This window comes from Symphalangus syndactylus, chromosome 16, assembly GCF_028878055.3.
Source record: "Symphalangus syndactylus isolate Jambi chromosome 16, NHGRI_mSymSyn1-v2.1_pri, whole genome shotgun sequence".
NCBI lineage: Eukaryota > Metazoa > Chordata > Mammalia > Primates > Hylobatidae > Symphalangus > Symphalangus syndactylus.
The window spans coordinates 44,625,145-44,641,427 of NC_072438.2; the positions used below are offsets into that span (position 1 = coordinate 44,625,145).

The 16,283-nt window shown below is 40.2% G+C and overlaps 1 protein-coding gene across 6 annotated transcripts in view; it reads left to right on the forward strand.

Moving 5' to 3' along the window:
* TBC1D1 (TBC1 domain family member 1) overlaps positions 1–16,283 on the forward strand; it is a 248,220-nt gene that overhangs the window by 6,594 nt on the left and 225,343 nt on the right. For all 6 annotated transcript variants that reach the window (XM_055246311.2, XM_055246309.2, XM_055246310.2 and 3 more), the window contains exon 2: positions 5,452–5,961. In XM_055246311.2, coding sequence (XP_055102286.1) covers positions 5,545–5,961 — 417 coding nt within the window. In that variant the 5' untranslated portion in view covers positions 5,452–5,544. The remainder of the gene's footprint in view (positions 1–5,451; positions 5,962–16,283) is intronic.

The following is a 16,283-nucleotide window of genomic DNA, read 5'->3' on the forward strand; positions in this document are numbered from 1 at the left end:
AACTTCACACTTGAAAGTGTTTTCATGAGGAAGTTGGGGTTCTCTGCAGCACTTGGATGGGAGTCAGGGACTTGGATTGTCCCAATTCTGTCACTAAATTTGGACAAGCCACTTAACTTTTCCAGAATCTAGTTGCCTCATTTCAAATATTAGGAAAATTTCTAAATGGCTTAAAAGGACCTTGTTAGCTTTAAAATTCTGTGATTCTAAGTGTATGCTGCCAGAGATATGTAGCATAGCAGGACACATTAGCAAGATTATTGAAACTGTTCTAATAAAGGACATCTTTGTGTCTTGGGTAGCTACTATGCTTAAAGACTGTGCTAGGTGGGAGTTGTGCAGAATACACAGGTTCTCTGTAGAGGGATAGGGTGTGTTCACAGACAATTCTAACAAGAACATTACTAGAAGCTCATTGGAATCACAGTATTTCTTGCTGAGGGTATGAAACATAACAGTTCTCCTTGGAATAGGAGGTTCTAAAGAATAGTGAAAGGTTGAGTGCAAATAATATGGATTGAGATGGCTTTAAAAAATAATCGAATGGTTTGTTAGTATTAAGCTGGTGCAGAAATAATTGCAGTTTTTGCCATTCCTTTTAATGGCAAAAATTGCAGTTACTTTTGCACCAAATCCCTAATATTATTTGCATAGTTTATCTCTGTTACGGAAGTTTTTATTGACAAGTAATGTAGATATTCACCTGATCTAAGTTACCCTGAATCTTATATTAGCAGAATCTGAATTGCTTATAAATAATTATGGCTATGTTGGAGGTAGAACTTATTATTTGATAGTTTATGAACAGTGCTAGGGTCTAATCTACTTTTTACAGAGAAGCTAAGAACATGCTACAGCTGGTTGAAAAACAAAAACTTCAGGCATTCAAATAGTTTTGTCAATGAAATGGCAGGACTCATGACTGATTATTATCAACTGATTTAAATGAATGAATTTTTTGTACTGTGTACATCTATACTCTAAGAAGGAAATTGAAAGTAATTCTGCTATGCTTGTTGCCACTATATTAATAACTGCCTCATCTAAAATAATTGATAGAGTTCAGATTTATCCTTTGTAATAATTCTAGTACTTCTTTAAACGTGTTTTGGGATTAGCAGCTGTCAACAGTTAGAACATGAAACAGATTCTGTTACAGGAGTGGAAGTCGATCCAGACATTTAATGTCGTTTTCACCTGTGAGAGAGAGAATAAAGAGAAAAAGAGATCATTATTTATGGGATTATGTGAACTTCAAGTCCGTTTTCATTATTAGGAGAAGCTGTGCTTTAAAGAACAGCACAGTCAGGGACTTCACTTTCATGAAATGCCTGAGCTGTAAATAAAGTATTGCTTTATTTTTTACTTCTTGAACACTTGAAATAAAAAATTAGCTATGAGTTATGTTCAAATTATATTTACAAAAATTTGCTCTTAGCATTGTGCATATATATTATACAGCAAAACACAGAGTTAAAAGAATAGACTTCAGTTTCAGTTCAGAAAAGGTTTAAAATTTGAATACTGATTTTGGAAACCCCAAATCTTAAGAGTTCAAGAAGCTTACGGTCTTCTTGAGGGACACCTATTCAAACTCTTAAATATGGTGATTGGGTAGAAAGTGCAGAAAAGCCTGCTGATACACGCCCTAAAACACCTTGGAAAAAAGAGGTGGTAGTTGCTTGAGGTAGGACTTAAGTGCCAGTTGGAAATATAAGACAAGGATGGAGACTGCTGGGAGATGACTCTCCATGGGTCCTTCCTGTTTCCACACAGATTGGAAGCAGGGCATTGAGGGCCTGTGTTCCAAACTACCTTTTCCATCATGTTCCTACAGCAAACAGTCATGAAAGATAGAAATAGAGTCTTCCTCTGGAGCAAAGGGCAGACATGCTTGCTTCCGGTACTTCTCACTATAAAATATTCCGCCTCCCTAAACTCAGCTGCCTTTCCTGTAACCCACCATAATACAGATGTCACCTGACCTGTGGGAACTGGGGGTCAGGGAACCAACAGAAATGCTGACTGTCTGGCTACTGTGACTGCTTTGAGTAATAAATTGTCCTTCGTCTCCAACCCAGGAGTCTCATGTTTTCTACCAGCAGGCTAACTTGTGGCAGGCTAACGTGTTAGTTTGCAAGTAAGGTAAAATCTCAGACCCTTTGCAGTTTGTGGCAGGGATTATATTCTGAGGAGAGAGCAACAGTATGCACCATGGCTCAGAGGCATGAGAAATGAGGAACCATAACTAGTTCTCTATTTCAGAGCCAAAAGGTGTACCAAGGAGGTCATTTTAGGGGAGAATATAAAGTTGGAGATATAGACACAGCCAGATTCCTGAGAGACCTTATATGCCATGTAGAAGAGTTCAGATTGTATGGGGGAGTTATTACAGAATTTTTAGCAGGGGTGTGACATGATAAATTTTATGTCGATTAAGTTACTCCAGGAAATACGTGATGGGTGGATTGAATGATGGGGCACCTTTTCTCTAGGAGAAAAAACAGAGTGGATGGTGGAGTCAGTTAGAGGTAGTAATAGGATGAAGAAGGAATCTGAATGACCCCTTGGCCATTCAGTGAATAGTGATGCTATTCACCTAGATACAGCATATAGGAGGGAAAAGAAATTCTGGGAAGGAGGGAGATGAGACTGAGTTAGCTTTAAAATAGCTAAATTCAGGCCTAGGAGCCTATAGGCTATCCAGATAGAAATATTTAATGGCCTATATAGATCGGGAACTCAGGAAGGAGGCTTCCGTGGGAGCAGAACACTTGGGCATCATTAGGGTGTATGTGGTAGATGCATTCTTGTGCAGCAGTCAAGGGGATGGGCTTTAGAGTCAAATGCAAATTGCCCCCCATCTCCTGTGATAAGTGACTCAAGCTCTCCAGGCTTCAGTTTCCTAGTTCATCATAGTGGGCTCTAGCGGATAAATGCTACGAATGAGACAACAAATGCAAAGTGCGTGGTACTCAATAGAAGTCAGCTGCTGTCATCAGCAGCCGGATGATCAGAATGTGGTGCTTGACACCAAAAGATTAGGTGAGATTGCCCAAAACAGCAGGTGAAATGAGGGGAGAGGATGAAGTCAAACAGAGGAAGAAAAGCCTTTGAAGTACGTGGAAAGAAACAACCAGAAAGGTAAGATAAGAACCAGAAGAGTTTCAAGAAGGAAGGTGTGGCCGGGCGCAGTGGCTCAAGCCTGTAATGCCAGCACTTTGGAAGGCCGAGGCGGGCGGATCACGAGGTCAGGAGTTCGAGACCATCCTGGCTAACACGGTGAAACCTCGTCTCTACTAAAAATACAAAAAAATTAGCCGGGCGCGGTCGCGGACGCCTGTAATCCCAGCTATTCGGGAGGCTGAGGCAGGAGAATGGCGGGAACCCAGGAGGCGGAGCTTGCAGTGAGCCGAGATCACGCCACTGCACTCCAGCCTGGGTGACAGCGAGACGCCATCTCAAAAAAAAAAAAAAAAAAAAAGGAAGGTGTGGCCAAGATTGAGAAATTCGTCAGAGCAAACAAGGCAGTCAGGGACTAAATAGCCTCCTTTAAATTTTACAACCTTGAGGACCTCGGCAACGTTAACAGAATTTCGGTGGATCCCTAGGGCAAACCAGGCCTTACAAACCAGGAATGGATGGTCAGTTGGAAGTGGAGACAGTAAGTGTAGACCTTACCTTGGAGGGAAGGAAGAGAAAGAGCCATGGCCAAGGGAAGTTTGAAATCAAAGGAAATATCTTTTTTTTTTTTTTTGATTGGAGAGACCTCAGTTATTCTTTTAAAATACTTATTGAGTCCCTACTTTGAGTCAGGCACTATGGTAGACACGAGGGAGATAGCAGTGAATCAGACAGATGCAATGCCTGCCTTCATGGAGTTTCACCTTAGCATTTGTCCATATGCTAGGGGAGTGGGGCAGGGGCAGGGGGCTGGATACAGGAGAGACTGAAGATCCAGGGAGCAAGTGAGTAAAGAATAGAGCTTGAGATCCCACAGACATCTCAGCTTTGAACAAAAGGGTTTTGTCATCCAATAGGACAAGAAGGTGTTAGGATACATCAAACGTGGTTGTTGAAAACAGAAAAGGGCTGGGCACTGTGGCTCATGCCTATAATCCTAGCACTTTGGGAGGTGAAGGTGGGCGGATCACTTGAGGCCAGGAGTTCGAGACCAGCCTGGCCAACATGGTGAAACCTGTCTCTACTAAAAATACAAAAATTAGTCAGGTGTGGTGGTGCATGCCTATAATCCCAGCTACTTGGGAGGCTGAGGTAGGAGAATTGCTTGAACCCAGGGGCTGGAGGTTGCAGTGAGCCACGATCATGCCACTGCACTCCAGCCTGGGCAACAGAGCAAGACTCTGTCTCAAAAAAAAAAGGAAGAAAGAACATAGAGAGGGAAATGTAGTTGAGGGAGTTTCGGTTTGGGTTTGGTAGAAGCATTTGTTTTGTTTTTTTTTTGTTTGTTTGTTTTTGTTTTTTTTTTCCAGAAAGAGTCTCACTCTGTTGCCCAGACTGGAGTGCAGTGGCACAATCTTGGCTCACTGCAGCCTCTGCCTTCCAGGTTCAAGCAATTCTCCTGCCTCAGCCTCCTGAGTAGCTGGGATTACAGGCATCTACTAACACACCAGGCTAATTTTTGTATTTTTTGTAGAGATGGGGTTTCACCATGTTGGCCAGGCTGGTCTCAAACTCCTGACCTCAGGTGATCCACCTATCTTGGCCTCCCAAAGTGCTGGGATTGCAGGTGTGAGCCACTGCACCTGGCCTAACATTGATATCTGTTGATGAGAAGAAGCCAGGTGTTGGGGTGATAGCTTATAGCACATGAACTGAATAAAACAATGTTTAAGACAATGTTTGCAACATAAAAGGCACTGAATACATGTTAATGGAAGGTGGATTTGTGATTCAGAACCTCTAGACTACCTGGGCGAGTCTTTTAAAATGTAAGTAATATCATAAGTCGTATTACTTGTCCCGGATCAGTTGTTTAAAACTGATCTGGTTCAGTAAACTACGGTGATGGAGAGCAGCTATTTCTTCCCATGAGAGTTATTTCTTGGGGGAGTCACTTACACTGAATTTGACTATCTTTTAAACATTTATTGAAATATATGTTAAATAATACAATGAGGTTTAATGCTCTCAGAGTAGCACTGTATCATCTCCTATCATGGGGGCCTTTGTTGGCTTTAGGAGGTTTATGTTTCCTAGTAGTTTCCCAGTGGACTCTTTGTTACCTGTAATGAGTGTGACAGTTATGCCATGACCAGGTTTTATATGGAATACAATTTTGAGAAAGCTCTTTCTAGGCAGAGAAGCTTATTTGAGCCTCTTATTACATTTGGGTTTCAGGCTTTTGAGTTCTTCTGAAATAATAGCCCTTTTAAGGTAGCTATTGCTATGACTTCATTAAATTCTAATGCCTCTGGTTTTCTCTCCCAGGTTTCTGCATATGAAGTGTGTAAAATAGATTGCTTGATCCAAAACAGAAAAACAGTGGTAACTGTTTTGCTGAGTTCCCAGACTCTTCCCAAGATGGAACCAATAACATTCACAGCAAGGAAACATCCGCTTCCTAACGAGGTCTCGGTGGACTTTGGCCTGCAGCTGGTGGGCTCCCTGCCTGTGCATTCCCTGACCACCATGCCCATGCTGCCCTGGGTTGTGGCCGAGGTGCGAAGACTCAGCAGGCAGTCCTCCAGAAAGAAACCTGTAACCAAGCAAGTCCGGCTTTGCGTTTCACCCTCTGGACTGAGATGTGAACCTGAGCCAGGGAGAAGTCAACAGTGGGATCCCCTGATCTATTCCAGCATCTTTGAGTGCAAGCCTCAGCATGTTCACAAACTGATTCACAACAGTCATGACCCAAGTTACTTTGCTTGTCTGATTAAGGAAGACGCTGTCCATCGGCAGAGTATCTGCTATGTGTTCAAAGCCGACGATCAAACAAAAGTAAGTGAGATGGAGATCCAAAAGACCAAGGTGTGGCTGGCTGGTTTTTATTGTGTGGGGGTCAGGAAATTTATTTTAAGTATACTGAAATGAATAAGGAATTAATGCTGCAGTTATAAATTGATTACTGAGCTGAATTTTTGGTTTATGGTGATAGTTTATAGTTTTTAAGCACATTTGAAAACAGATATGAGAAATCATCAGTTTTTGAGTTCAAAAATTCAAGAGAAATCAGTCTAAAACTACTAATTAAGAGCAGAATTGTTAAGATGTACATTATTTCAGATGAGTGTTCTAAAGCCATGCCTCTCAAACTGAAGTGTGCTTGTGAGTCACCTGGGGATCTTGTTAAAGTGTGAATCTTGATTCAGTAGGTCTAGGGTGGACCCCAAGACTGCATTTGTAACAAGCTGCCAAGAGATGCTGATGCTGCCCTTTCGCAGGTTGCACTTTGAGCAGCAAAATTCTAAATCTCCACATTTGTAATCCTATTAAGAAAAATATAGTTATTCGTAAACTGTGTAAAAATGCTCCTGGCCAAGGCATAATTCTAAATCTCCACATTTGTAATCCTATTAAGAAAAATATAGTTATTTGTAAACTGTGTAAAAATGCTACTGGCCAAGGCAAAAATGCTGTTTCCCAAGGCATAATGTTCACTTAGGCAAAGGTCGTTGATAAGAACGGTGGATATGCATCTAAGTTTTGATGCTATCAGGGGTTCTTTGTGTTTTTTTCTTTCGCAAACCTCATGTCAGATCTGATTAGCTTGTTATTATTGCATGATGTGGCTGAAAAAAAATATGAGACATGGTAAAAGCTCTGCTCTTTCCTTGTTCATTCGTGCTTGCTTTGTTATTAGCATTCATTGTACTTCTGGGCAGGACTCATTTGAAGATGCTTGTCCATTTTATGAGGATTAGCTTAGATAAAATTGAAAATATAATGCAAATAGCCACTTTCTCAGTTGGGCTCAGGGCTCCACAGCTAACCCCATGGACTGTGGAGTCTCGCCGTTGTTTTGGGTGCCAAGCAAGCCAAGTCACACGTGATTCAAGCTGTCTGCCACATGTACAGGGCGAGGACGCGAGTGTCAATCCACATGTTAACTGTCAGTGAAGCCTTGAAAGTTCTCATATTTTCAAGTTTAAAATCTGAATAGAAATGCTAAAGTTTTCTCTCTGCACTCCATTAGGTTATTTTATATAGTCTCTAGGGTGTAAGAACCTTATTTAGAAATTAATGTTCTTGGTACCAAGTAGATGCCCGTTTGCTTGTTCATTTGTTGGTTCTTCTAGTCATTCAGAATTGCTGTTGCAGGTACTGTTGGAGATATTAGTAGAGGCTTGTAGGAAGGCAGGAGCATCAGTGGGGAATAGGATCACGTGATCTGTGTATAGGACATAACGGAAGGACTGAGAAGGGAGCCTAACACACACCCAAAGGGTAGAGAAGGCTTTGTGAAATAAAGGCTAATATGGAGCTCAAAACCACCATTTCGCTCACAGAATCAAACTCTCATATTATAAATCGTTTCATGTTATTGTCCATGCATCTCAAGTGGGCACGGCAGCATCAGGCTTGGAGATTCAGAGGGACTAGCTTCCTGTACTCTAATCCTACTTCTGCACCCATAAACTGGGTGACCTGAGGCAATTGAGTCTGTTTTCTTATCTGTTAAATGGGGATAATTACAGTATTTACCCAATAGAGTTGCTGGAAAGACTAAATGAGATAGCACTGGACCTGAAACTTAGTAAGCATTTATAGCCATAAAAACATTTTCATTCAAGAAAATTTTACTAGAGGCAGATTATATGCTAATTTCATTTCACGTCTTAGGTAAAAAGAAACATGATACCTAGATGAGTGCCTTCAGCTTTCAAAGATGAGATTCTGGTCATCTTTGAGGAACATTTTAAAAACTACGTGTATAACTTAATGGCTCCTATTATTTGGACAAATTCCAGAATGAAAATGAGAGGAATGAACAGCCTGTACCTCGGTCCAGCTCTCTATATAGTATTTGGACTGAGTTTCCTTGGGGAGAGTTTGTGCATGGAATCGTTGTTCAGCATTTTACACATTTGACTCTTTCCCAAAATCTTTTACGGCCATCTGAGAACAGGCTTCTGGCCAGTCATTCGGATGCCTGACAAGAGAGATTTATAACCAAATTCTGTAGTTGGGACTTTCAGTCTTTCCCCAAGTAGAGAATTGGACTTACTCTATATTCTAAAAAGCCATGGTTGAAATAGGAATCAGTTCTTCAGTGATTTTTGGCTTGCATACCATTTTTGCAAACACAAATTGTCATTACTCTGCTCATTTAATAAAAGAATAATTTGTAGCACAGGTATATGCCTCAATCAGTGATTTTGTTGTTGGAAACAGAACAGTAAATCACACTGGCCATGATGCTAACAGCGTGATAGATTTTCTGTTCTTGGGACACCAATGTCACTGTATCTCATAGCAAAGGATTATCTGCTCTAGGAGCATTCTCTTGACTACTTATAACATTTGCTGGGTGAAATAATTCTCCAGGTTAAGGCCTCTTCTAAACAGATGAGGTCAGCACCGACTGCATTTGCCAGGGAAGACATATGCATTTACTGCCAGCATCCTAAACACAAAACTACAGTTTGCGAGGAAACCCTTTGATCAGCATCTAATTGATTCACTGAGTAATGTCTTGGGAGAAGAGGCATGTAAAGGAACAATTTTATAAGCATGCCATGAGATTGTGTTTTCTATTGTATGTTCCATAGAATATGAGGAAACTTCAAAACATTTTGTGGAAAAATGGAATTAAAAAGTAAAAAACACATATATACGTAAGCTTTATTTCTCCAGATAAACTTTATCAAGTTCAAGACACTTTTGTAAGCAATGTTAACAGTCATTGAGTCGATCTCTAAAAAACTGAGGGTCCAGGGAATTTAACCATGTTTATGCAGTCTTTTATACATTATTAACTGGAGAAAAATTGGCGCTCTTTAAAGATTTTTTAAAATTGAGAAGCAAAAGGATGTCAGAAGGAGCCAAATTAGGTCTGTAAGGTGGATGCCTAATGATTTCCCATGGAAACTCTTGCAAAATTGCTCCTGTCTGATGCGAGGAATGAGCAGGAACATTGTCATGGTGGAGAAGGACTCTGGTGAAGCTTTCCCAGGCGATTTTCTGCTAAAGCTTTGGCTAACTTTCTCAAAACACTCTCATGATAAACAGATGTTATAATTCTTTGGCCCTCCAGAAAGTCAACAAACAAAATGCCTTGGGCATCCCAAAAATCTGTTGCTACAATTTGCCCTTAACCAGTCCACTTTCGCTTTGACTGGACCACTTCTGCTCTCAGTAGCCATTGCTTAAATTTGGCTTGATCTTTAGGATTGTGCTAGTAAAACTATGTTTCATCACCTGTTACAATTCTTTGAAGAAATGCTTCAGGATCTTGATCCCACCCGTTTAAAATTTCCATTGAAAGCTCTGCTCTTGTCTGCAGCTGATCTGGGAGCAATGGTTTTGGCACCCATCTAGTAAAACGTTGGCTCAGTGTTAATTTTTCATCCAGGATTGTGTAAGCTGAGCCAGCAGAGATGTCTATGATATTGGCTAGTTGGTCCTCTTCAATGAGGGCATGAACAAGATGAATATTATCCTCAAAAAATTATCTGGATGGTCTGCTGCTGCAGGCTTCCTCTTCAATATTGTCTCATCCCTTCTTCTTTTTTTTTTTTTTTTTTTTCTTGAGATGCAGTCTTGTTCTGTTGCCCAGGCTGGAGTGCAGTGGCCCAATTTCAGCTCACCGCAACCTCTGCCTCCTGGGCTCAAGCGATTCTCCTGCCTCAGCCTAACAAGTAGCTGGGATTACAGGTACACATTATCATGCCTGGCTAATTTTTGTATTTTTAGTGGAGACAGGGTTTCACCATGTTGGCCAGGCTGGTCTCGAACTCCTGACCTCAAGTAATCCACCTGCCTTGGTCCCCCAAAGTGCTGGGATTATGAACATGAGCCACCGCACCTGGCCTCGTCCTTTCTTAAAATGAGTTATACATTTGTAAACTGCTGATTTCTTTGGACATCGTGCCTATAAACTTTTTGTAAAGCATCAGTGGTTTCACCATTCTTCCACCCAAACTTCACCATAAGTTTGATGTTCCTTCTTGCTTCAATTTTAGCAGGATTCATGTTTCTCTGATAGGGGGTCTTTTCAAGCTGATGTCTTATCCTTCTTAGAGCCTCATCCTAGATCCTGTTCAGACATGCTACAAGTTAGTACAAGTTTATTTGGTGCCAAAAATGGAAATCCATGCATAGTTTTTAAATAAAAAAGCATTTTTCATGAACTTTTTGAAGACCCCTTGTATACTTAAACTGCTCCACATGGAAAAGCTTCCATGATCAAATGCAGTCAGGCGGCATCTCAAACATTTTGTTCTAAGGATTTCTTTTCACTCTTCAAAGTTGTTAAGGATCCCAAAGACCACCAGTTTATTTGGGTTATATCTACTAATATGTACTCTATTAGAAATTCAAACTCAGATATTGTAAAGATATTAATTTGTTAAAAAACAAAAGTAATAAACATTTACATGTTAACATGTTTTTGTGAATAACTATGTCTTCCAAAAAATATTTAGTAATAAGAGTTTTACATTTTTTTCGAATCTCCTTAATGTCTGAATTAATAGAAGATAACTGGATTCTCATAGCTGATTCTCCATTCTGTTGTGATGGGTTGTTTAATTGAGTATATGAAGAAAATTTGGCCTCACACTGCTACATAGTAGGAAAATGGAGAACTATATACATAGCCTTTTTAGAAAATTGTGGATCTTTTTATTTAATGCTACAACTCGACAAGTGGTAATTTTTAGAAGGTTAGCTGTAATATGAAATCTGAAACTATATCGAAGTATTTTTTGCACTTTATTATATTAAAATCCATTGATCTATCTAGCAAATTTTTTTTCTTTGAGACGGAGTTTCATCTGTTGCCCAGGCTGGTGTGCAATGGCAAAATCTTGACTCACTGTAACCTCCGCCTCTCGGGTTCAAGTAATTCTCCTGCCTCAGCCTCCCAAGTAGTTGGGATTACAGGCATGCACCACCACCCCAGCTAATTTTGTATTTTTTGTAGACACGGGGTTTCACCATGTTGGTCAGGCTGCTCTCAAACTCCTGACCTCAGGTAATCCACCTGCCCCAGCCTCCCAAAGTGCTGGGGTTATAGGCATGAGCCACTGCACCCGGCCTGTCTAGCACTTAAATAAATCTTTTAAGCAGCTATGATTCTATACCGTCATGCATCAACAGTTTGGAAAATATTGGTTCACTGAGTTATGCATACCACACTCTGAGAACTGCTCTCCTAGGGAAACACTGTATTTTCTATTTTCCTCTTGAGTTGTACATTAGTGCATTAAAAGCTCTGAAAATTCCTGTAGCAAGACAAGCTGTTTAACCTTGTTTAGACTAATTTTCCCCAAATGTATGAGACCATATTTAGTAATAAGAGTTTTACATTTTTTTCAAATCTCCTTATTGTCTGCATTAATAGAAGATAACTGGATTCTCATAGCTGATTCTCTATTCATTCTGTTGTGATGGATCGTTTTAATTGAGTATATGAAGACCATAGGTTACATTTTCTGCTAACACCCATGAACATCCCTCAGAATGTGTGAACACAGTGGCATAAGGTCCTGGGTTAAAATGTAGTGTTGTCTTTGAGTCCATGGTAAGTAAACATGGTAAGTAAATGAACGTATCCACTCTGGAAACTGATGGTTGCGTGAGTGACCCTGACTAGATCTTTACGTTATCACATCCCAAAGAAATCAAGAGTCTGCCCAGACTCAGACCTAGAAATATTCTCAAGTCTAAGAAAATCATCTCAGGGTTCTTCTTCTCTCCAGTTCTTCAGCCTTGTCTCTTCTACAAAATATCTACTCAGAAGAAAATCTGATCTGCCCCTCATACTGATTGTCACTTTAGATCATTCATAAGAGTAATTGCATTTTCATTCTTTTCTTTATCCATGGAGGAAAAAGCTCTGCTTCCTTTAAAGGGACTTTCCAGCACTGAGGAGCAGGTAGCAGAAGTGTTGGGCTGGGGCTTCTGACATTACATGGTGCTGTTTTACATTGGTCAAAGGAAAGAGGGGATTTTGAGTGGGAAATGGCGGGGGGTTCTTGAGATGGTAATAGGTGGAGAAGTGCAGGCTGGTGTGTGGTCGAGGGCAGTGGGCAGAGTGTGTGCTGGGCCCAGGGTAAGTCAGAGACAGTGTACATGGAAGTATTTTTGGTGTAAGCGCCTTTTCTTTTTTTTGAGTCTCTCTCTGTCGCCCAGGCTGGAAGGCAGTGGTGCGATCTCGTCTCACTGCAACCTCTGCCTACCGGGTTCAAGAGATTCTCTTGCTTCAGCCTCCTGAGTAGCTGGGATTACAGGCGCCCGCCACCACTCCCAGCTAATTTTTGTATTTTTAGTGGAGATGGGATTTCACTATGTTGGCCAGGCTTGTCTCGAACTCCTGACCTCAAGTGATCCAGCCGCTTCCGCCTCCCAAAATGTTGGGATTACAGACATGAGACACTTCTGCCTGGCCACGCCAAATGTTTTTTAACTGGCATTTCTTATCGCACTCGAAATATGTCACGGCTCTTCAAGCACTGTTCCCGACTCTAATAAGATTGTGATCCTCTGGATTTGGTGTCCACTCTGAACACGGCGTGGGTGTTTAACAACTGTGACAGGACAGATGTCATTAATGTGAAAATGCTCGCAGGCTTCCCCTTTTCCACCCTGCTAAAAGAATCTGGTAATTGCTAGCCTGGTTTCTCCCTCTCCCAAAGAGGAAGTCTTATTTCTTGCTGGGAGAGAGGCTAAGTTTGAGGGGGAACAGTGCGATACAGGAGCATGGGGCCTGGGTGGAGCGGGGGAGAGTGAAACAGAGCAGCTGCGTGGGAAACAGACATGTAGAAATCGACTTTATTAAACGTCGCTGGAGAAGATGTATTTGGATTCCTTTTAATGTCCTTTGACAAAACGGGTTTTCTTTTCTATGATTCTTGGCAATGAAGCTGCATTTCTTGAAGGTGACACATATCTGAGACTGAAACGTGTGGGCTCCCTTACCACTAATTTTAAGACTACTTGACTCTTTGTAGATTTGATTTTAAACCAATAAATGTTTCCTTTTGAAATTTCCTGTAAGGAACCAGTGTATTCTTGCATGAGGCCCTGTAAGCACATCGCCTTTCCGAGTAACAGCATGGGACCTAGTGCCACCTCACTCAGCCTCTCTGGACTGCATATTACCTTGCATATTAAACAAGAAGGCGTTCTGAGGCTGTTTTCTTGTTATTAGCAGGAGTCCATCCCCCGTATCAAAAGCCATTGTTGCCTTGGCTGAGTTTTATTAGTTAAATGTAAAAAATTTGTGAAACTTTATTTTTGAGTGTCACTTTGTATCAGTTTGTATTTTACCCATTACTAATTTGTTTTAATAATTCACCATCTGCTTGGAATTTTAAGTTAGCCATTTAATGTATGCACCATTACTTCAGGATTTTCAATAGAGCCTGGCTTCAATTGCATCTCTTGCTTGGCTGTTATATTTGCCGGCTCATTACTTTCTTTCTTTGCTAGAGTGAAGATTGAAGATTACAACACTGAGCTAGAGCATTTTGTTTCTGAGGGTGATTATTCTGAAGAACACAGTATTATTTTTCAAATATTCTCACCTCTTCCCTCTTCTACATTTGGTCATAATTTCTAAATTTCAAACATTTGTCTCTTTTGCTACACAGGTAATGATTTTGAGCGGGTCTTGTTAGGTATGTTTTGGAGGACTTCTTACCTATATTAAATTTCCACTGGGTGCCTTTAATCCCATCCTGATTTATTATGTAAAGTTTCATTTGGGGTCCCATGCAGCAGCTATGACTCAGTGCAGTGTATCCATGTCAGCTAATCAGCACTTGACCGTCTGTCACACTAGACAGAAGTTGGTTGCTGGGTGCAAGGGCTGGCAGGAATTCTTTTTCATCTATAAAAAGAATGTCCAGGACTGCATGAACTCCGAAGTATTTGTTGGAAGGTTTGGGTTCTTAACACCGGATTGATTACCTAATTTATTTTTGACTTTGAAAAATGAGTCTGTGGGCTCCAGAAGCATCCACCTTATGATAGATGCTTAATTTTTTAAAGTCTTTTTATTGTTTTACACATATGACTTTATATAGCTTTGCATTTTTTACCAAAGGCTTTGAGTTTGATAATTATTTTTTAAAATAAATCCATCCCTAAGAATAGACTTTACAAGTATCTTGCACCTAAAGTTGACTTGCATCTTAGGGAGATTTATTTATAGCTTAGACCTTTACTGTCCCGTACAGTAATCAGTAGCCATTTGCAACTACTGAGCACTTGAAATGTGACCAATCTGAAATGAGATATTCTGTAAGTATAAAAAACACAGTAGATTTTAAAGACTTCATTTGAAAAAATATATAAAAATCTCAATAGTTTTTTATAATGATTACATGTTGAAATAACATTTTGGGTATACTGGGTTAAATAAATTACATGACTAAAATTAATTTTACTCATTTCATTTTTACCTTTTAAAAATATGCCTACTAACAGAAAGATAAACTTTGTGTGTTCTCACTTATTTATGGGAGCTAAAAATTAAAACAATTGAACTCATGGAGATAGGGAGTAGAATGATAGTTACCAGAGACTGGAAAGGGTAGTGGGGGCTGGGGAGTGAGGGGAGATGGTTAATGTTAGAAGAATAAATAAGATTTAGTATTTGATACAACGGGGTGACTATAGTCAATAATAATTAATTGTACATTTTAAAGCAAAAGAGTGTGATTGGATTGTTTGTAATACAAAAGATGCTTGAGGTGATGGATACCCCATTTATCCTGATGTTGTTATTACACATTGTATGCCTGTATCAAAATATCTCATGTACCACACAAATATATATACCTACTATGCACCCACAACATTTAAAAATAAAAAATATTTTAAATATAATTTTTAAAAATAAAATATGCCTACTAGATCATTTTAAACTATGTATGTAGCTTGCATTCTCTCTCTTCCCGTTAGCCGTGGACTAGAGTAGCTTCCTAAAAAGTATTTCTGGAAGTAATAGGAATATTCATCACAAAGTGACCACAGGTTCTCCCCTACCTCCTTTGTTGTTGTTTTTTTTTTTTTTTTTTTTTTTTTGGCTGCCTTTCATTTGTTAATGATAGAATTTTGCTCAGAGTTCTTCCATAAAGGTCACATTTTAAACTACAGCCTGTTTTTAAGTCTAGAAACATATTGCAGTGGATCAGAGCCATGTGGGCCACCATTTTAGGATATACTGAAGTAGCTAAATCTCTTGTTTCTCGCTTTTCTCTCTTCTGAATACCTTTCCTCCCTTTGGAGGCTCAGGCATCCACCCTACTCATTGTGGCCTGTCAGCCTCAACCCACAACCACAGAAGGCGCAGTGCAGGGCTGGCCTGGCACTGGGAAAACTTCAGAAGACACTGGATTGGGGTTAAGATTTGGGGGAGGAGCCTGATGCAGGATTTCAGGGAAAAAGGTGGACTTGAGTGTGGTTGCTGATGTGCATCTGAAGAGTGATTTGGTGGCTGTCCAACCTGCAGGGACCCTTTCCTGGCCGCTTTCATTCTGACCATGCATTGGAAGTTGTCATTTCTTAAGATCAGGTAATGTAGGTATTTGAAATTTTGCAGGTTTGGTGTTCATTCATTTGTTGGAATACTACCAATGTGTTGGTCGTGTGTTTTGCTGGGTGCTGGGGTACAAAGCCAAACAACACATGATTGTGCCCTCAAGAACTATAATGGTGTTTTATGTGCCAAATATAAGTTCTGAATGCCATAATTTCAGGAGTTAGCAAACATCTGTAAGTCAGGAAGAAAAAATTTGGGAGAATAGGAGGAGGGCTGGTGTAATAAATGCCTGCAGTTGTTTGAAAAGCTTCATGTACAAAAAGCAAGAGACAAACTATGAATTGCTCCAGAGGGCAGAACTAGGAACAGTAGAAATTTGTAGAGAGATTTTTGGCTCTTCCTGAGTATAATAGCCATCTAATAATTACATGGGTTATACTGAGCAGTTGACATGGATGGATCTTGTCTCAGGACCTTCGCAAGTCATTCTCTATTTCCACACTTCCCAGTCTAAGGAACATCCTACCTGACAATGCTCCCCTCTCTGTTTCAGACAACTAAAGTCGCTCCTAAATTCATTTTATGTTGAAGGGAAGTTGTTCCCTGTAAT